This window comes from Rana temporaria, chromosome 7, assembly GCF_905171775.1.
Source record: "Rana temporaria chromosome 7, aRanTem1.1, whole genome shotgun sequence".
Classification (NCBI taxonomy): Eukaryota; Metazoa; Chordata; class Amphibia; order Anura; family Ranidae; genus Rana; species Rana temporaria.
The window spans coordinates 97,215,907-97,238,280 of NC_053495.1; the positions used below are offsets into that span (position 1 = coordinate 97,215,907).

At 43.4% G+C, this 22,374-nt stretch overlaps 1 protein-coding gene across 3 annotated transcripts in view; it reads left to right on the forward strand.

Moving 5' to 3' along the window:
- SELL (selectin L) overlaps window positions 1-22,374 on the forward strand; it is a 195,627-nt gene that overhangs the window by 69,477 nt on the left and 103,776 nt on the right. For 2 of the 3 annotated variants that reach the window (XM_040359713.1, XM_040359715.1), the window contains exons 4-6: window positions 7,231-7,338; window positions 13,487-13,672; window positions 22,036-22,221. In XM_040359713.1, the coding sequence (XP_040215647.1) occupies window positions 7,231-7,338; window positions 13,487-13,672; window positions 22,036-22,221 (480 nt within the window). The remainder of the gene's footprint in view (window positions 1-7,230; window positions 7,339-13,486; window positions 13,673-22,035; window positions 22,222-22,374) is intronic. The other variant, XM_040359714.1, reaches the window with a different exon arrangement.

The following is a 22,374-nucleotide window of genomic DNA, read 5'->3' on the forward strand; positions in this document are numbered from 1 at the left end:
GTTTGTGGGTTCCGGAATGGAGTCATGAGATGGGGTCCCAGGGCATATCCAGAGTCACCTGTAAGGGAAAAGACAGGAGGATGTTAGTCATGCATGTGCCCCTCGTGATGTCAGCATCATGGGGGGGGGACAGTAATGCCTGACACCCATGTCACTCACCAACCAGCCAGCTGTCCCCATACACGTTCTCTTCAAATTGTCTTGGGATGTCGCTTTGCCGGTAGATAAAGCTGTCATGGGTGGCTCCAGGGTGTTTAGCACAGACGTGCCATATGAGGCCTTGAGCATCGGTTATTACTTGTACATTAATGGAATGCCAATTCTTCCTGTTACGGTACATATGCTCAGCGTCACGGGGGGCCTGGAGTGCCACGTGAGAACAATCAATGGCCCCCACAGTGCGTGGAAATCTGGCTATTTTATAGAAATCGGTTCTTGCCTTCATCTGCTGGACCTCCTGGGTGGGTCTCACAATGTGGTGGGACATCCGTCTCAGGATGGCGGGTACAACTTGGTGCACGCACCTACTCATTGTGGATTGGGACATCCCAGCCAAATTTCCACTGGTTCTTTGAAATGATCCACTGGCCAAAAAATGCAGGGTTGCCATGACCTTGAGCAGTGGCGGCACTGCTTGTGATCGATGTGTTGGGTTGGTGAGGTCATCCTGCAGGGATCGTACTATTTCCATGATGGCTTCAGTGTCAAATCTCAACAAGCGAAACACCTCCGATTCCACCATGCCAAAGAGGTCCATGCGATCTCGGGGTACCCTCTCCTGTGCCCTCCTCCTCCTCCTGCGTGCTCGTAGACGCCGTAGTACTATGACCACGGCTGCCCCTGACATGTTGGCACACAGATGTGTTGTCCTGCAAGTGTTGTTGCTCAGCTCCTCTGTCACGCTGCTGCTGTTGCTGCTCTCCAGCTGACCTGTGCAAGTCCGTTGCAAAGTTACCCCTGCTTTTATGAAGGGTAACTTTAGATCGGGCTAGCAGCTTACGCGCACCGCGCGTAGCCTACGACGGACAATCGTACGCATGTGAATCGGCATTTCGCCCTCATTTGCATAATTGAATAGCTAATCAATGGGAACGAAGAATACGCCTAGCCTAAATATGCGCCTAAGTTTCGCCGGCGGAGGACAGTTGCGTTGGACGGGTGAAGCCTAAGTTCACGTGTATGTGCTTCTGTGGGTACCGCGCATCGATACGACGGCGCACATCTACACTTACGCCGCGTATCTCGAGATACACCGTCGTATCTGCTTCGTGAATCTGGGCCACAGTGTATAAATATATGTACAACTCTTGGGATGTATATATATCCTCAACACACTGTAACATTAACTGACTAGCCTGCCTAACTCCAAAAAATTACACTCTCTCTCTCTGTCTCTCTCTGTAAACCACGCAGCACAGATTACAGAGAAAAAAAAAAGCAGACTGATTGATTAGCCCTAACAAGGGCTGTTTGGGGTGCTGTTCTAACAGCAGAGATCAGATGAGTCTTTCAGGACTGGAGTACACTGGCCTAGCTACCGTTTTCCCTATAAAATCAGCAGCAGCAACACTGTCCCTCCTCTCACTAAGAATGCAGGTTCAGAATGAATCTAAAATGGATGCTGCCCTAGAGGTGGGAGGGGCAGGGAGGGAGGGTATGCGGCTGATTGGCTGGAATGTGTCTGCTGACTGTGAGGTAGAGGGTCAAAGTTTGCTCAATGTTAATTACAGTAATAGGAGGCGGGTCGAACATCGCATATGTTCGCCGGCGACGGCGAACGCGAACAAGCGAAAATCGTCGCAAACTATTCGCCGGCGAACCGTTCTATACATCTCTAATGGTGACAGGTCTAAATAATATTTATCATCACAGAACATTTATCATGATCATATAACTGCTCCATTCCAGCCTGTCTCCATGCCTACTCATCAAATCCAGCTTGTCTCTATGCCTGATGTTTTAGTCCAGCCTGTTTCTGTGCCAGATGCTCTAATGCAGACTGTCTCTGTATTATCTGCTTCAGTCCAGCATTTCTCCATGCCTGCTGCTCTGGTACATCTTGTCTCTGTGCCAGTCGCTCCATGCAAGCCTGTCTGTGTGCCAAACTTTCCAGTCCAGCCTGTCTCCGTGAAAGCCTCTCCAGTCCAGCCAGTTTCAGTGCTAGCCTCTCCTGTCCTGCCTTTCTCTCTGCCAGCCACTCCAGTCCAGCCTGTCTCTGTGCCAGCCCTTCCAGTCCAGACTATTTTTGGGCTATTGCCTCCAGACCTGTGTGGTTCCACATTAGCGGTTCTAGCATACCTCCAAACATTTTGAGATGGGTATGAGGGAGACCCACTAGCAAATGTATGTAGTCATAGGACACGTCCCCGGAAACACCCCCTTAAAGGAGAATTAACAAAAAAAAAAGGTTATTTAAATCCACAAGGGCTATTTTTTACCATTAATATTTTTTTATATTGGCATTTAAAATTTACAAATGCGGGCCAAAATGAAGGACAAATGAGGGGGAAAGAGGGACAGAGGGGCATTGCTCCAAATGACGGACAGTTCCTCAAAATCAGGGACAGTTGGGAGCTATGGTTCTAGCTCAGCCCGTCACTGTGCAAGTCTTATGCCAATCTGTTCCTGTGTCAGCTCCTGCTCTGGCTGCTGCCATCTCCTGAACCCCAGTCTTAATTTTCTGCATCAACACCTTCCACTGTCTCCATAAGAAGTACCATCCATCCCTGGGACAGACCTGCTGGAAAGTAAGGCCCTCGGCCACTTTTCCAAGCTGCTGACTCAGTGGTTTTACAATAATACTATTCCAAAAGCGTTTCTGCCCACCTTTGTTATAAAGACTGTGCACCCTGACCGTACTCCAGAGCTCATGCACCCTTTAGATGCTTTAGAAGGCCTGTACCCTGACCTGGTCCTCCAGCCTGACTTTGTAGACTTTCTGCCTGTGGCCCAGCTTGACTCTGCAGACACTCCATCTGCTGCCAACTAACTCTGCTGATATTCAGTCTGCTGCCAAGTTGTATCCCATTGTTCTTTTATCTGCTGTCAAACTTGATCCTGGTGGTTCTCCACCTGTTATTTAGCAAAGTCAGCATGCCTCCACTAGGTCTCTGCCTACTGTCCAGTCTGACTCCACTGATTCACTACCTGCTGCCAAGTGTGTCTCCACTAATCCTATACCTGCTGCCTAACTGCACTGTTGCGGTAAAATTAAACTGACAGATCTATTACTTCAGGGTTTCTGTTCCCGTCTGAAGCTTGGTGTGAGTTGCCTGAGATTCTTCCAGTAGATGCATTGTCTGAATCCCTTTTGCAGTGTATTGCTCTTATTGCAACAAATCACCACATTGGTAAGTTGCACAAAAGCACCACAGCTTTAATTCATCTACTGCCACAGCTACTAATAATAATAAAATGCTTTAATTTTTTTCCCCCATTAACACCTGCCTGGTCTTCCCCTCTGAAAATGGGGTCTAGCAAAACAGTTTATTTTAAATAAAAAAAGTACGCTGCTTTTTTGACTAAAACCTGCCTGGTGTCTATCACTGATACTGCTGCCTACTGGGCATATTCACCACCATTCCTGACCAGGCTAATTTTTAGCTTTCAGTGCTTTTGAACTTTGAATGACAATTGCCTGGTCATGAAGCACTGTACTGATGGGGCTGCACTGATGCACAATGATGAGGCTGTACTGATGGACATTAATAAGTTGCACTGATGGGCACTGATTGACACTGATGGGGCTGCACTGATTATCAGTGTAAATTTGTGCTGCCACAGGATTTCTTGTTATTGACTTTGCTTTCCTCACACAGGGACAGCGCTGAGAAAAGGAAATGCCGATAAACAGCATTTGTTTACATGGGATCAGCTGTGATTGGACACAGCTTATCACATGGTAAAGGGCCGCTGTGATTGGCCCTTTACATCAATCTGTGATCAGCTGTGACAAAAAGGGCACAGCGATCACAGAGTGTGCCCTGGGTCGTCCATAGATGCCCTCCCAGAACTGGACGACTGCACTGTAGCCGTCTTTTGGCTATAGTGCGGTCAGAAAGTGGCTAAACCTGCTGATTGTTTCGTAGCTTTTTCCTATGAAATAATACACTCTAATTTGTAGGGTTGTCCAGATACCGATACCAGTATCGGTATCGGGACCGATACCGAGTATTTGCGCGAGTACTCGTATTCGCGCAAATACCCCCGATACCTAAATAGAATACTTTCCCCCCCCGCCGCTGCATCGCGCCGCCGCATCGAGGGACATGGCTAGAGGGACATTGCTGCATATGTGAGGGACATGGCTAGAGGGACATTGCTGCATATGTGAGGGACATGGCTAGAGGGACATTGCTGCATATGTGAGGGACATGGCTAGAGGGACATGGCTGCATATGTGAGGGACATGGCTAGAGGGACATGGCTGCATATGTGAGGGACATGGCTAGAGGGACATGGCTGCATATGTGAGGGACATGGCTAGAGGGACATGGCTGCATATGTGAGGGACATGGCTAGAGGGACATGGCTGCATATGTGAGGGACATGGCTAGAGGGACATGGCTGCATATGTGAGGGACATGGTTAGAGGGACATGGCTGCATATGTGGGGGACATCGCTGCATATGGGGGGGACATGGCTGCATTTGGGGACACATTTAAAAAAAGTATCGGTATTCGGTATCGGCGACTACTTGAAAAAAAGTATCGGTACTTGTACTCGGTCCTAAAAAAAAGTGGTATCGGGACAACCCTACTAATTTGGATTCCTTGATTCAAATATACTTTGTGCTTTCCTCTGGAACTGTGGCCTAGTAGGCAACTTAAAGTGGTTGTAAACCCACAAAAAGATAAACCTAGAAGACAAAGGCATAATGAGCTAGAAATGCTCGTATGTATAGCATCCTAGCTCATTATGAAATATTCACCTTAGATCAAAGCCCCCGCAGCGGTCCCATTACACAGCTCCAGCGGGCAACATCGCTCCCAGAGTTACCTCCGAGTATCGCAGGCTCCGACGCTGTGATGACATCGGCACATGCTGATACAGGGGATATCTCCTAAATCGTGCAGGTTTAGGAGATATCTGGTGTTGCGCCAGGTAAGCCTTACCTGTAGTAAAAAGTAAATTGTAAGGGTTTACAACAACTTTAAATAGTGTAGGTCGCATGTACAATTTTTGTGGCTTTTTTTTCTGCAAAATAAAACACTCCAAAGTTTTATTCCTTGATTAAAACCTGCCTAGATTCTCTTTCTAAAGATGTGACCTAATAACGCTCTATAAGGTGCATTGAGTCTGCATATTTTTTTATGATTTATTTTTCTGACATAACACTATTATTTTCATTTCCTAAATACAATTTACCTGGTTTCTACCTCTTAGGCCCCGTACACACGACCGAACATGTCTGCTAAAACTGGTCCGCGGACCAGTTTCAGCAAACATGTTCGGTCGTGTGTACGGCCGACCGGACAGGTTTCCAGCGGACATTTGTCCAGCCGACCGTTTTCCAGCGGACAAAAATTTCTTAGCATGCTAAGAAACATGTCCGCTGGAAGCCTATCCGTCGGACATGTTCGGTCGTCTGTACAGACTCACCGGACATGTCCGATCGGCCGCCATCCCTCGCCATCCCTCGCATGCGTATCGTGTACGCGGGGATTTCTGTCTGATGGTGTGTACAACCATCAGACAGAAATCTCTGGGAAATCTCCGGGCGGACATGTCCGCTGAAAACGGTCCGGTGGACCGTTTTCAGCGGACAGTCCGTCCGTCTGTACGAGGCCTTAGGCCTCGTACACACCACCCAACATGTCCGATGAAAACGGTCCGCGGACCGTTTTCATCAGACATGTCCGCTGGGATCATTTGGTCTGATGGCTGTACACACCATCAGACCAAATTTCCCGCGGACAGACGACGCGGTGACGACGCAGTGACGTGGCGGCGACGATGACGCGGTGACGTGCGCGAACCCGGAATTTCAATGCTTCCACGCATGCGTCGAATCACTTGGACGCAATGCGCGGGTTCTCGGGCCAGCGGACATGTCCGATGAGTCATACTGACGATCGGACATGTCCGGCAGACATGGTTCCAGCGGACCAGTTTCAGCAGACATGTTTGGTCGCGTGTATGAGGCCTAAAACCTTGCCCTACTAAAGCCAATTACATAGTGTGCATCCAGTCTTTTTTTGTGAAATAATTTACTATCATGCTGATTTCTTGATTAAAACCTCTCCCTCAAAAATGGAAGCCTACTAAAACTGCTTGCATAGCTTGCATTGACTATTCAATTTGTGTGGCTTTACCTTTGAAATAAAACCATCAAATTGTTATTTCTTGATTAAAAACTGCCTGGTGTCTACCTTAGAAACTGTGACCCAATAAAGCTGCTTACATAGTGTACATCAAGTCTGTACAATAGTTTTGACTTTTGAGTGAAATAAAAATTTCTAATGTTGATTTCTTTATAAAAACTTACCCGCTGTCTCCATGTGAAACGGTGGCCTACTAAAACTGCTTACATAGCATGCATCAAGTCTGTATCATTTTTTTTTACTTTTTTTGCTGTCAAAATACACTCTAATTTTAATTTCTTCATTAAAACCGGACTGGTGTCTACCTCTGAAATTGCATTCTACTTAAGCTGTTTATTTAACGTGAACTGAGTATGCACAATAATATGGGCTTTTTTATGTAAAATAATATGTTTTAACGTGCGTTATTAATTAAAATCTACATGCTCAATCCTTCTTAAGCTGTGGCCTACTATAGCTGCTTGCATACAGTGCAAAGAGTCAGTACAACATTACTGGCTATTGTTTCTGAAGTATCTAATATTTATTTGTTGATAAAACTTGCCCGGTCATGCACTCTGCGGCCTAATAAAGATGCTTACATAGTGTTCCCCATGACCATACAATATTTCTGGTTATTTTCTCTGAAGAAATACACTCACTTTTTTATTTCACAGTAAAGACTACATGGTTTCTTCCTCTTATATTTGCATTGCTAAAACCCTGCTAATGTGGTATATGCACTAGCTTAGGAACACTCTCTTCTCGTTCTGAAACTGTTGTGCTTCCCTAGATCCCCAGAAGTTAAGTACAAGATCCTAGCAGCACCATGAGCAAGAGGCTAGGCATACAATGTTAATGATCTTATTGAAACATGCAGGTCTGAGACTAAATTCTATTTCAATTTTATGTTTTTTTTCTTGCCAGCATCATGCAATAGTACATCATGTAGTGGCCATGGCGAATGCATTGAGACAATCAACAACTTCACCTGTGCTTGTCATGCAGGATTTTATGGAGATCTGTGTCAGCATGGTGAGGATCTTTTATTGAAACATAGAAACATAGAGTAACACAGGAACAAGATCAAGTGGCCCACAAGTCTGTCTCATTTTTAAATGTTTTTATTTTTGTTTGTTTTTTTGTTAACTTTTTTGTCTTAAAATAGGTCTATGTTTGTATCACGCATATTTGAATCCACATACTGTTGACTGACTCACTACCTCTGCTAGAAGTTTATTCCAAGCAGCTATACGTAGTAGTAGTTGGTTAAAGTAGTTAAAATAACTGTTATAATAACTGTATTTTAGAGATAATGATGAACACATACTCCCATTAGTGAAATGTAATTACAGCATTTGAGGTGTTTGAGGATACATAATAAATGCACAGTATATAGAGCTATAATGTGTAGTGAATTCTAGTTGAAGAAGGCATCTTAGGCCGCGTACACACGATCGGTTAAACTGATGAGAACGGTCTGATGGACCGTTTTTATCGGTCCGAACCGATCGTGTGTGGGCGCCATCGGTTATTTATCCATCGGTTAAAAAAAAGCCAACTTGTTTTAAATTTAACTGATGGATTCCTAACCAATAGTTAAAAACTGATCGTTAGTAGGCACAACCATCGGTTAAAAATCCACGCATGCTCAGAATCAAGTTGATGCATGCTTGGAAGCATTGAACTTCGTTTTTTCAGCACGTCGTGTTTTACATCACCGTGTTCTGACACAATCATTTTTTTAACTGATGGTGTGTAGGCAGGACTGACCATCAGTCAGCTTCATTGGTTAACCGATGAAAACGGTCCATCAGACCGTTCTCATCGGATGGACAGATTGTGTGTACAGGGCTTTAAAGTGGAAGATCAATTACTCATTAATTGAAACCTTTGCAGCAGTATGGAGATCGTGTGTACAGGGCTTAAGGCCGCGTACACACGATCGGTTAAACCGATGAGAACGGTCTGATGGACCGCTTTCATCGGTCCAAACCGATCGTGTGTGGGCGCCATCGGATATTTATCCATCGGTTAAAAAAAAGCCAACTTGTTTTAAATTTAACCGATGGATTTCTAACCAATAGTTAAAAACCGATCTTTAGTAGGCACAACCATCGGTTAAAAATCCACGCATGCTCAGAATCAAGTCGACGCATGCTTGGAAGCATTGAACTTAGGTTTTTTTCAGCACGTCGTTGTGTTTTACATCACCACGTTCTGACACGATCGTTGGTGTGTACGCACGACTGACCATCAGTCAGCTTCATCGGTTAACCGATGAAAACGGTCCATCAGACCGTTCTCATCGGATGGAGCGATCGTGTGTACAGGGCTTTAAAGTGGAAGATCAATTACTCATTAATTGAAACCTTTGCAGCAGTATGGAGTAACAAAGTTGTTTCTCCATACTGCTGCAAAGGTTTCAGTTAAAGAGTTTTTTGTTTTTTATTTGTGATTATTGAGCAAAGCGGTATAGCAGTCCAATAATTCTGAGAGGTTCTGTTAATACCTAGCTATACTGTGTCTGTGCCCCTGCTCCTCCATCTCTTATTTGTTTTTACAGATCCCACAACAGGAATCTGGGGGAAATCTTTAATATCAGTTGGATTCTTTATTTGTGATGATTGGTGAATTTCAGCAAACTTGATTTTGCAACTAAATCAGGTTTCCTGAAATGTTGCCAATGTTGCGTTCTTATTCCGCAGAAAGCTGAAAAAACAAACAAAAAAAAACTTGACTGCTATGTGAATTTACCTCTATTAGCAGATAACGTAAAATAAACGTATCGCTCTATATATAAGCTTTATCTGGTTGCTAAAGCCAGGCAAGGTGCTGTTTTTTGATAATAGTTGTGTGATGTACACACACAGCCATTGTTACCCTCTTTGGCTCTGACAGAAACACACCAACCTTCTAACACCCCATCACTGAACCTTCTCCCCAGCATATGAATGGATCCATTCAAAGAAGTGAGTACATTTGGGAATTACTATTGTCCTCATTTGACCTGCTCTGATTATTAGGAACTAATTTTATATTTTGCTAAATCTGAATGGGTTTCTAGGTAATCAATCCCATTCATATCAATTCTGTGCACTTTTTTTTTTTTAACATGTTATTGTGTATTATGTTATTTAACACTTCCAAATAAAAAAATTGAAGAAACAGTTAACATAAACATTCCCTAGTGTTAAAAGTGCATTAGTGGCAATTTGTACTCAGTTTTTATCTTCCTATGGTGTAAATGACTTCACATAACAATAAACCTCACCAAAAAAGACAAGTTAAAACTAAAAAAGGTTTTACTCACTCACTTACTTACTTTTAGAGTATTTGTGGATGTTATCTTGTAAGTAAAATAACAAATACCTCCAAAAATAAGTACAAATGTTTTTAACAGTTTCTTGGCCTGTCCTTGTGTTTTTTTCCTGTCTGTTGTTGGTATATTTTGCTTTTTTTTTTTTTTTTTTAGGGCCCATTCACACTAGGAACTGCATTGGAATTGCACAGGAATGCTGTGTGGTTCCTGTGCAATTCACATGCAGTTCTGCAGTGTGATTTTAGCCCATTCATTTTGAATGGGATAAAATCTCACCACACCAAAAGTAGTGCATGCACTACTTTTTGAAATGCACTGCAAACATATCACATTAGGGCAAACACACCAATTTTGCGACCTGCATTTGAGGTGTCGTTACCTTTGCACCGACACCCTCTGCAGATCGCAAGGGCAGTGTGATTGGAATGTGATGTGGCAAAATGCACTGGAAAGTACATAGAAGCTGCTGTTTCAGAAATTACACAGAAGTTGCTATTTCAGCAATTTTTTCTTCTAATAAGCCTCATATGATAATCAATACACCAAATATAAAGCTTCATGCTAAATTTTCTTTGCTCAGAACCTCAGAAATAAAAAAGTAAAGAAACGGGAAGTTGCCTGTTAGCATTTGTTGACTCCAACTTCTGCAAACGTTATTTAAGTGAAGACTGGTGACATAATCCCTTTAATCAAGTTTTATTTAATCTATAGCCATTCCTATTCATAATCAATGTGCCTTCCTTTTTATATTATTACTTTGCCACCACATTTTTACGTGTCCATAGAGGCTAATTGATAGCATATTTCCTAACTGTGTCATTGCTGTTGAGTATTGATATCACATGCAACCTGCAACCAAATTGAGCTTCTTCATTGATCTCTATTGCTAGACTGCAATATTTTATATAGCTAATGAGATGGTGAAATCTCGAGAAGATGAATTTATGGTACCTTCGTAATTTTATTTAGAGTAAATGATTTAAGTTTACAGATGGTTTAGCGTTTCTCTACTAAATAAATTGTTATTCTAATGATTTGATTTTAAATAAATTCCGAATGAAGAACATTTACAACCCTGTCATTACTGTCTGTGTCTTCAGTCTTTAAGACACCTATTCCACCAATTTATTTCCCAGCATTGACAGTGTCAGGAAGCAAGTGTAATGCCGCATACACACCATCACTTTATGTGATGAAAAAAAACGACGTTTTTAAAAACGTCACTTTAAATGTGTGGGGGAAAACGTTGTTTTATGTCTTCTGAAAAACGACAAAAAAAAATTGAAGCATGCTTCAATTTTATGTGTCCTTTTTCAAAACGTCATTTTTTACTTCACAGAAATTGACCGTGTGTAGCAAAAAACGTTGTTTAAAACAACGTTGTTACACCCGCGCATGCCCAGAAGCTAGTTATGAAGCAAGCTTCAATGGAAAAATGTATTGAACGTAACCTCGCTTTGCTAGAACATTGTGAGAAAAACGATGGTGTGTAGGCAACTTCGTCTTTGAAAATTGAAGTTTCAAAAACATAGTTTTTTACTTCACAGAAAATGTCGTTTTTTTTCATCACATAAAGTGATGGTGTGTATGCGGCATCAGTCTTGTCAGTGCTAACACTATATAGAATTAAAGTATTTTTAACTGGATTTGGAATGTATTACTCTTAGGCCTAGTACACACGAGAGGATTTATCCGCGGATACGGTCCAGCGGACCGTTTCCGCGGATAAATCCTCTCGAGGATTTCAGCGGATTTGGATCCGATGGAGTGTACTCACCATAGGATCGAAATCCGCGCCAAAATCCCCTCGCGATGACGTGTCGCGCCGTCGCCGCGATGATGACGCGGCGACGAGCGCGACGCTGTCATATAAGGAATTCCACGCATGCGTCGAATCATTACGACGCATGCGGGGGATCCCTTCGGACGAATTGATCCGGTGAGTCTGTACAGACCAGCGGATCAATCCGTTGGGATGGATTCAAGCGGATAGATTTGAAAGCATGTCTTCAAATTTGTATCCGCTTGAAATCCATCCCAGGGGATAAAAATCCGCGGAAACAGATCCGCTGGATTGTACACACCATAGAATCTATCCGCTGAAACCGATCCGCTGAGATTTTTCAGCGGATGGATTCTATCGTGTGTACGGGGCCTTACAAGGATCAAGATGCAGACCTGCAAAAGTGTGGGTTAATGATTAGCTGACATTTATAATCAAGACGTTGTCAGACCAGTAATATTCAGCTTCCTATTAAAAGTGATAAATACACTGAGTAAAAGAATAAAGCAAGTTTAACCAGTTAAAAACCTTCAATTTACACTGTAAGCCCAAAAATGTCAAGTTCAGAACTTCATCTAAAGACATTAGGCATGCTTTAATAAGCTTGTCCCCAAAGAGCTCACTCTGATTGAAATGTATGATGACAGTCAGATTGCACTCAAGAACACTGAAGGCTGCACTGTTTAAATGTTGCTGTTACATAAATGAAGAAGTCTTCATGAGATTGATATGTTTTCTGAAAGGTATTCTATGATTGTCTTCAGGGGAGGGCTAGCATCCTTAGGCCTGGGGGGCAAGTCCAGTCAAGTGGCCCATAGAGCGTGGAAAAGTGATGGATCGAGGAAAACAGTCTAAGATTTTTTATGATCACAAGAGTCCGCACAGAGCCTCCCCTTACATCAGAGTCCGCACAGAGGCTCCCCTTACATCAGAGTCCGCACAGAGGCCCCCCTTACATCAGAGTCCGCACAGAGGCTCCCCTTACATCAGAATTCGCACAGAGGCCCCCCTTGCATCAGAGTCTGCACAGAGGCCCCCCTTACATCAGAGTCTGCACAGAGGCCCCCCTTACATCAGAGACGGCACAGAGGCTCCCCTTACATCAGAGTCCGCACAGAGCCTCCCTTTACATCAGAGTCCGCACAGAGGCCCCCTTACATCAGAGTCCACACAGAGGCCCCCTTACATCAGAGTCCACACAGAGGCCCCCCTTACATCAGAGTCCGCACAGACCCCATATACATCAGATCTGATGTAAGGGGTGCTCTGGGAAACTTGATATAAGGGTGCATGCTGTGGACAATTGTGTAAAGAGGGTCTCTGCTCACCAAAGCCTGCCGTCCCTCAACTTTAACAAAGTCCACAGAGAACCCCTTTTTATACACTGGGAGGCAGGAGAGACTAGAGAGGGTGAGCTTACCAGGATGGAGGCTGAGGCGCAGGCAGGCTGTCTGATGCTTTTTTGGGTTCAAACTTCCTGTCCAGTGCCCACACATGCCCGGGGAGTGTGGGCAGGGCAGACTCAGAAGGAGGAGGAGCAGATGAGCTCTATCTCTCCTCGTGTCTGTTTAGAGAGAGAAGGTGATGTCAGCGCTGGTGTGCGCTGAGGCTGAGCTATTGTGTGAGACGAGACATAGCTCAGCTCTTCAGCCATCTACCTCGGAGCTGACACAGGCACGGCTGCACAGTGGGAGGTGAGCAGCGGCCGTGACCTGTGTTAACAGAGCTCCAGCAGGCATATTCCTGCTCTGCAAAAACAGCATTTGGTAGTGGCGGCCGGTGGCTGTGCATAGTGTCACCAGCCCGGGGGGAGATTTCCACCCTGCCAGCCCTCCCCTGATTGTCTTTGACCTTCTCATGTCTTTCTCCTTTGTGATAAAAATGTTGGGGGACTCTGTCCCTGATGGATAACAAAGGACTAAACCATTCAAATTATTTGGTTTATAAACGTTTTCGTATGTCTGTGGTGCACAGATGTTATTTAAAAATAAAAAAATAAGTGGCAATGTAGTTTCAGTTAAAATATACAATTTTAACATAATGTACTCTAATAAATATATGTCTGTATTCTCTTACAGTTGTACAATGTCCCCATTTGCTAAATGAACCATTGACATATATGAATTGTTCCCATCCTTGGGGAAATTTCAGTTTTGAATCCCTCTGTCACTTTGAATGTCTTGATGGATTCTTTCTGAATGGAATGGATAATATCCAGTGTCTTTCCTCCGGGAACTGGAGTGAAGCAACTCCACATTGTTCAGGTACAGAAATTAAAGGGCAAGGTACAATGTATTTTCATTTAACACATAGTTTATGTATGAAAATTAAGAGGCATAGTTCTAAAAATTGTAAGCTGCCGTTCTTCCCAATGGGACCCTAGTCAACATTTTAAAAAGAGACATTGTAGGCTGAAATACTGCACCAGAGACACAATGCCATTTCATAAGTAAGCATCAGCAACCATGGGGGGGGGGGGGGGGGGCATGACATATTAACAGTTCTTTTTAAAATGATATATAAAAAGAAACCAAAGTACCTTAATATTTATTTTTAGAATAAATGATTTTAGTGAACGGATCAAAGTTTCTCTATGGAATAAATCGTTATTCTAGTGATTTGATTTTAAATTCCTACTGGGCAGAATGAAGAACATTTACAACCCCTGTCATTGCTGGCTGTGTCTTCAGTCTTTAACACTTTCCCTACCGAGTCATTGTAAAATGACGTCGCGGGAACCCTCCCTCCCTCAGAGTGGACGTCATATGACGTCCTTGCATTCAAGGGGGGCTAGGGGGCGCGCGTGCCGCATTGCTCAGGACCCGGTGCGCGTGCCCGCGATGTCCGCCGGGCACCTGCGATTGTCCGCAATCATGGCAGGACCATAGATCTGTGTGTGTAAACCAGTACAGAGGAACACACATCGGTCTCCTCCCCTTGTGAGTCCCCTCCCCCTACAGTTAGAACACACTTTAGGGAACATATTAACCCCTTCCTCGTCCCCTAGTGTTAACCCCTTCCCTGCCAGTCACATTTACACAGTAATCAGTGTAGTTTTATAGCACTAATCACTGTATAAATGTGAATGGTCCCAAATTCAAATTCCACGGCTAGGGGGAGTGTAGTATTTAAATCATGCGCGTCCCCGCGCCGATTTAACTGCGCATGCACCGTCCGTGAATTTTTACGGCGTGCATTGCTCCCAATGACGTCGCTTGGTTTCGGCGTGAGCGTAACTTGCGTCCAGCGCTTTTCTGAATCGACTTACACAAACGACGTAAAAATTCAAAACTCGGCGCGGGAACGACGGCCATACTTAACATAGGATACGCCTCACATAGCAGGGGTAACTATACGCCGGAAAAAGCCGAACGCAAGCGACGTAAAAAAAAAGCGACAGGCGGGCGTTCGTTTCTGAATCGGCGGAAATCGGCATTTGCATATTCGTCGCGTACAAAACCGAAGCGCCACCTAGCGGCCAGCGGGGAATTGCAGCCTAAGATCCGACAGTGTAAGTAACTTACACCTGTCGGATCTAAGGGAGATCTATGCGTAACTGATTCTTATGAATCAGTCGCATAGATCCGACCGTCGGATCTCAGAGATACGACGGCGTATCAGGAGATATGCCGTCGTATCTCTATCTGAATCTCCCCCATTGTGTTTTTTTCAAAATTGTCGCTCTTCTTTTGTTTATAGCGCAAAAAATAAAAACCGCAGAGGTGATCAAATACCACCAAAAGAAATCTCTATTTGTGGGAAAAAAAAGGCGTCAATTTTGTTTGGGAGTCATGTCGCACGACCGCGCAATTGTCATTCAAAGTGTGACAGCGCTGAAAACTAAATATTGGTCTGGGCAGGAAGGGGGTGAAAGTTCCCTGTATGGAAGTGGTTAAGGCACCTATTCCACCAATTTCTTTCCTGGCATTGACAGTATCAGGAAGCAAGGGTATATCTTTCCAGTGCTGCCATAGGCAGCAGTAAAAACACAATAGAATAAATAAAACAAATAAAGTGTGGCGCTAAATCCCAATATTAAGTTATAAATAAAGTATCACAGTGATATACAATAAAAATAAAAAACATATAATGTGTATTGACATTCAAACAAATATTATTTCAAAATTGTGTTCTCATTCAATGCTATATAGAAATGCATCCATATACGGTAACTACCTCTATATAAGAAAGAAAATGGTGATAATTAGCCGGATTCAGGCAGAGCGGCGCTTCTTTGTTCCGGCGTAGCGTATCTCATATACGCTACGCCGCCGTAAGTTAGAGAGGCAAGTGCTGTATTCACAAAGCACTTGCGTCCTAAGTTACGGCGGCGTAGCGTAAATGTGTCGGCCTAAGCACGCCTAATTCAAATTGTGAAGAGGTGGGCGTGTTTTATGCTAATGAATCGTGACCCGATGTGATTGACGTTTTTTACGAACGGTGCATGCGCCGTCCGTGGACATATCCCAGTGCGCATGCTCCAAATTACACCGCAAAGACTTATTGGTTTTGACGTGAACGTAAATGACGCCCAGCCCCATTCATGGACGACTTACGCAAACAACGTAAAAATTACAAAATTCGACGCAGGAACGACGTCCATACTTAACATTGGCGAGGCCAGCTTTATGTTGGACTAACTTTACGCCTGAAAACGCCTTACGTAAACGGCGTATCTTTACTGCGACGGGCAAGCGTACGTTCGTGAATAGGCGTATCTCGCTGATTTACGCATTCTATGCGTAAATCAGCGTACACGCCCCTAGCGGCTGGCCTAAATAGACAGCTTAGATACGACGGCGCCCGCCGTCGTATCTTAGCTAGATTTAAGTGTATCTCAATTTGAGAATACACTTAAATTTAGGACGGCGCAGATTCAGAGTTACGACGGCGTATCTACTGATACGCCGGCGTAAACCTCTCTGAATCTGGCTAAATCAGTCCAAAGTGCCCTGGTAGGCAGTGAATCCAAAATTCAGTGCTGTATAATTCAAACGAGTGAGTATAAATAAAGTTCTTTCCAATTTAAATATAAGGTGCAGTGACAATCTTCCAAATAATTACATGCAATCCAATGCTTCACCAATGTACTGCACCACTGTGAAAACTGGCCGCTCACCTGAAAAATCAATATAAAGCTTCTAATGAATCAATATTATCTCCATCCTAGATGTAGCCCTCTATGGTTTACTAATATAGCTCTCAATCGGCCATTACATAGAAAGATAATGAAAATCCAGATAGTGTAGTACGTCTTAAAAATGGTTTATTAAAAAAAAGTGTAACAGTGCCCCCTGAGGGATGCTTGGTAATGCACTTTCTCTAATACCACCTTGACCCTGTAAACTCTCCAGTCCCCTCTGACACTCTAGGTTCAGACATGTTAGGTACACCTTTAAATGAGACACAGACACAAAGCAAGTAGTTTGAACTCTCTCTGACTTTACTTCCTTGTAATGAGAGGTGTAAACTAGAATGCTTCAGCCAAATCCTGGGTTGAACCAGGACTAGGTTAAAATAACTCTTGTGACAATAGTAATTAGTAATGACACATGAATGCAACAATGTACACAATCACATAGGATATTATATAGAAGCTATCAATGTATATAAGGAAAGTGTTCACTTTAAAGGAAAACTCCAGACTGAATTATAATACCATTATCCTAATGAGAGCTGGTATAATATAATGATCAGTTAAGTGTCCCCTTTAAGAATACTAATAACACTGTCCCAACAGCAAGGCCTTACACTGTCTTCACCAGCAATGTTGGAGCTCATAGAACAGAAATTTCTGGTTGCAGCAAAGAGATGATGAACAATGCAAGATGATAAATCCTAGACGATAGTGATTCTATTTGTAATCCAAGAGAATGTGGTGGGTGTCCTGTGTTCAAATTGGAATGCTTGGCAGAACAATGGGATCTTTGAGCATAAGCTCTCTCACCAATCCTGATAGACCTCAAAGCCTCCCAATGGGACCAACAAACGATTCTTCCTCGCACAGGTAGGCTGAAGCAGGGATTCATCTGTGGACTCAGCGATCTGGTTCCCAGTGCCCAACGCTGCTGCAGTGCACCCTTCTCCCAGCAGCCACCAGCTGGACTCACTGGGACTGGAGTGGTGGCTGTGAATCGCACGGTAGGTGGCAATCCTCAGACACAGTGGCAGCGTAGGCCTGATCTCCCGATTCCTATATAGTCTCTCCCACAATCCCCCCTTGTGAGCAGACAGTATTCTGGGAGATGCGGCGCACATTCAATTCTGCGATATCAGCAAAGCCTACTCAAGAACTAATCTCCCACAATGCCTTTCTTTGTGCTTCAGGAACTTATGTCAGCGATTGAAATCCAGAACTAGGGGGATATAGAAACAAGGTTAGGATAATAATAGACAGTCAGCAGAAGTCAGATAACAGTAGTAAAACCCCACTGACTATTCATGACCTAACACATCAAAGCCCTGTAAATAATAATCTGCGAACCAGAATCTACAGTGGCAAGGAGCTGAGTGACAGAGGGATTTGCCGTCAGTAAGTTACATAAGTCGTCAGACAGAGCTAAATCACTTTGTTTATAGGCCAATAATAGAGTAGTGGGCCACCAAGCAGTGTCAGGGGGTAGAACAGGATCATCCTCTGCCAAAGGTTCGGTAGAAGAAACTGGCGCTGGGCTAGAATGTTGAGCTGTAGAAATGAGTTCACAAGAGTGTCATAAGTTAGTCTTTTGGGAGGACAGATTTTCCTCCTAAGTCTGGAGTATATGCTCTCCAAAGGTTCAGGCCCATGGTCCGTATCCCCAGAAACTACAACCAGGCTTCAGTTCCTCCTCTCTCTCTGGTATTCTCTTCCACAGCTTCTTGTAGGGAAGGAACAAGAACTTAGGTTCTGGCTTGACCCCTCCAGTCTCCCTCACAAGGAGTGGTTGCAGGCCTCTCCTCCTCAACAAGTTGGGGTTCCACCCTTTGTGGCAGAGAGATTTCCTTTATATCATCTACTGGAGACTAAGGCTTTCTAATGTGTAACAACCAGTTAATGGTCAGTTCCTTTTCATCACTTTCCTCCTCAATGTCTGGTAAAGGAACCAGCTTGGAGACCCGACGAGTCCTAGACCTCAATGTAGGAGGACAGGGTACATCAGGGCAAGGGGCTGAAGGCACCTGAACGGCCTCGGATATAGCAGAAGATGGTTTTGATATCATGTCTTTTATGGACCAGTCTTTCCCTTGGGATGAATTTGGTAAACAGGAATCCGGGAAGCCGTCTGCAAACAATGATGGGTTGTGACCGCCAATGGTCAGCCAACTTATGTTTTCCTGGCACTCCCAGATTGCGCAGCAGCACTCGATCTCCTGGTTGCAAGTCTTGAACTTACTTTCAGATCAAAGTTCTTTTTGTTTCTTTGTTCTCTGGCAGTGCAGGTTTCCTTGGTTCGCTCATAGGCAGTCTTTAAGTTTTTTTTTCAAACTCTGTCTACATATCCCTTGTAAGAAGCTTGGGAAGTATGATCCAAGGATGTCCCAAAAGCCAGGTCCACAGGCAAAAGAGTTTCTCTTCCGAACATCAACCGATAAGGGGAATATCCAGTGGAGCCGTTCGCTGTGCTATTGTAAGCGTTGACCACTGCGGCAATGTAATCACCCCAGTGCTGTTTATTTTCGGAAAGTGGAGTCCCTAGCATGTTTAGCAAGGTACGATTGAAATGTTCTGGTTGTGGGTCCCTTTGAGGATGATAAGGGGTAGTTCTGGTCTTTTGAATGCCCAGTCGTTCACATAAATGTTTCACAAGTTTACTCTCGAAATCCAAACCTTGATCTGAATGTAGACGTTGAGGCAGACCGTGGTGAACAAAACACGTCTCTACTAAAGTCTTGGTGACCGTATTGGCTTGTTGCTTCTGGTCACATCAGTATTACTTAAAATTAACACTCAACAGTGAGCGTGAGGGACTGCGGGGTCACACAGGCAAAATCGCTAACAATTTTGAACTTGTCTCAGTCACCTGGCTCCTCCCAACACGTTGCATCACAGACACATGATTTTCTCAAAGGTCCCTTGAGATAGTCACGTGTATATGGCGCAGTGTGCTTTATATTGAGTTTTCAGATGACCAGCCAATTTGGTGCAGCACATTGGTGAAGCATTAAATTGTATGGAGTGAAGTCACTATTTGGAAGATTTTGGTTAATGATTAGCTGACATTTACAATCGAGATTTAAAAAAAAAAAAGAATTGTCAGACCAGAAATTTTCAGTTTCCTATTAAAAATAATAAATACACGGGGCCGGATTCAGATAGAATGCTCTATCTTTCTTCCGGCGTAACGTATATCAGATATGTTATGCCGCCGTAACTTTGGGCGCAAGTTCCGTATGCAGAAAGAACTTGCGCCCTTAGTTACGGCGGCGTGACGTATGTGTGGCGGCGTAAGCCCGCCTAATTCAAATGGGGATGTTGTGGGCGTGTTTTATTTAAATTTGACTTGACCCTGCGTATTTGACAGTTTTTGTGAACGGCGCATGCGCCGTTCGTGAAAAAATCCCAGTGCGCATGCTCGAGATTACGCCGCAAAGCCTCATTGGTATCGACGTGAACGTAACTTACGCAAAGCCCTATTCGAGAACGACTTACGCAAACGGCGTAAAATTTACAAAATTTGACGCGGGAACGACGGCCATACTTAACATAGGATACGCCGCACATACCCCTCATATAGCAGGGGTAACTTTACGCCGGAAAAAGCCTAACGCAAACGACGTAAAAAAAAGCACCGGGCGGTCGTTCGTTTCTGAATCGGCGTAAATACCTAATTTGCATATTCCTCGTGTAACTATACGGAAGCGCCACCTAGCGGCCAGCGTGAATATGCAGCCTAAGATACGACGGTGTAAGACACTTACACCAGTCAGATCTTAGGGATATCTATGCGTAACTGATTCTCTGAATCAGGCGCATAGATACGACCACGCACACTCAGAGATACAACGGCGTATCCGGAGATACGCCGTCGTATCTGCGTTCTGAATCTGGCCCACGGAGTAAAAAGAATAAAGCAAATTTAACCAGCTAAAGACTTTGGATGTACACTGTAAGCCCCAAAACTTCCAGTTCAAAACTTAATCTAAAGACGTTAGGCATGCTTTAATAAGCTTGCCCCCATAGAGCTCATGTTGCCATTGAAATTTGTGATAAAAGTCAGATTGCACTCAAGAACACTAACAGTGGTTTCTGCATGAATGAAGGCAGCACTGTTTAAATGTTGCTGTTTCATAAATAAAGAAGGCTTCATGAGCTTCATATGTTTTCACAAAGGTCTTCTATGATTCTATGAGTGAACCAAAAACATTTATAAATCATTATAAAAGAAAAAAAAGTCAACATGAAGAAGTACTGTGCTGTAGCTCCAGCTGAGTGCCTGCTCCCAGCTTGCCCACACTTTTAGCGGAAGAGGGTAGCTGGCAGTCCCGAGCCCTACTGTCCCCCATGCCCCTACATCCAATAAGCAGTGGGAGCCAAGGAGCTTTGGAGTGTATTTCCATCCACTATATCCGATTGAGGGTTATGATTAGAACTCCTCTGACCTCTCTAAAGATAAGCGCTCCTGTTGATTGAGGTGGTGGTTTTCACAGAAGGAGCTTCTACATATCTTGGTTTTGGTTTTGGAATCTTTATTAACTGTATTTGAAGAATTTCTCTACAATTTATTACTTCTTCACGTGGACTTTTTTCTTTTATTATGTGTTGTCACAATTTATTGATTGTTTTTGGGTCACTCGGATTATTGTGTAGAAAGTGCAGCCTTTTTTATTTTTTTTTTATTCTGCTTCTGACTGTGGTTATATCACATGGTTTAGTCGCTGCTGTTATTCACATACACTTAAGCCCTGTACACACGATCGGATATCTGATGGAATCTAATCCGATGGATTTTTTTGTTGGATATCCAATGAAGCTGACTTTCATCAGTCTTGCCTACACACCATCAGTCAAAAATCAGACCGTGCCAAAACGCTGTGACGTAAAACACTACGACGTGCTGAGAAAAATGAAGTACAATGCTTCCGAGCATGCGTTGACTTGATTCTGAGCATGCGTGGATATTTGACCGATGGACTTCCACACAGACGATCGTTTTTTTCTATCGTTTTTTTATCCATAGGAAAAATTTAAAACATATTCTATTTTTTTTTCACAGATGGAAAACAAACCGATGGGGCCCACATACGATCGGTTTGTCTGATAAAAACAGTCCATCGATCTGTTTTCATCGGACAAACCGATAGTGTGTACAGGGCTTTAGAGTTACTTTTGACATCAGCACAGTTTTGGAACCTTTTTTATACAATGGTTCTCTGATTGTCTTTGACATTCTTCTTTGTGATAAAACTGCAGGACCCTATCCCTCATGGATAACAAAGGGCTATATAATATTAGTTTGAAGTACGCTCTTATTTGATTCACAATTCATTCAACCAACCAGAATGTTCAGATTTTCAAAGTTTTAGTATGTCTGTGGTGTACAAATGTTATTTGAAAATTAAAAAAGAAAGTGGCAATGTAGTTTTACTTAAAATCCCCAATCTTAACATAATGTAACTCTAATAAATATATGTCTGTATTTTCTTACAGTTGAACAATGTCCCCATTTGCTAAATGAACCATTGGCATATATGAATTGTTCCCATCCTTGGGGAAATTTTAGTTTTGAATCCCTCTGTCACTTTAAATGTCTTGATGGATTTTTCCTGAATGGAATGGATACTATACAATGTCTTTCTTCTGGGAACTGGAGTGAAGCAACTCCACATTGTTCAGGTACATAAAATAAAAGGGCAAGGTACAATGTATTTTAATTTAACACATATTTTAGGTACAAAAATTATGAGTTATAGTTCTAAAAAATGTAAGCAGAAGTTCTTCCCAATGGGGCCCTAGCCAACATTTTAAAAAGAGACATTATAGGCTGAA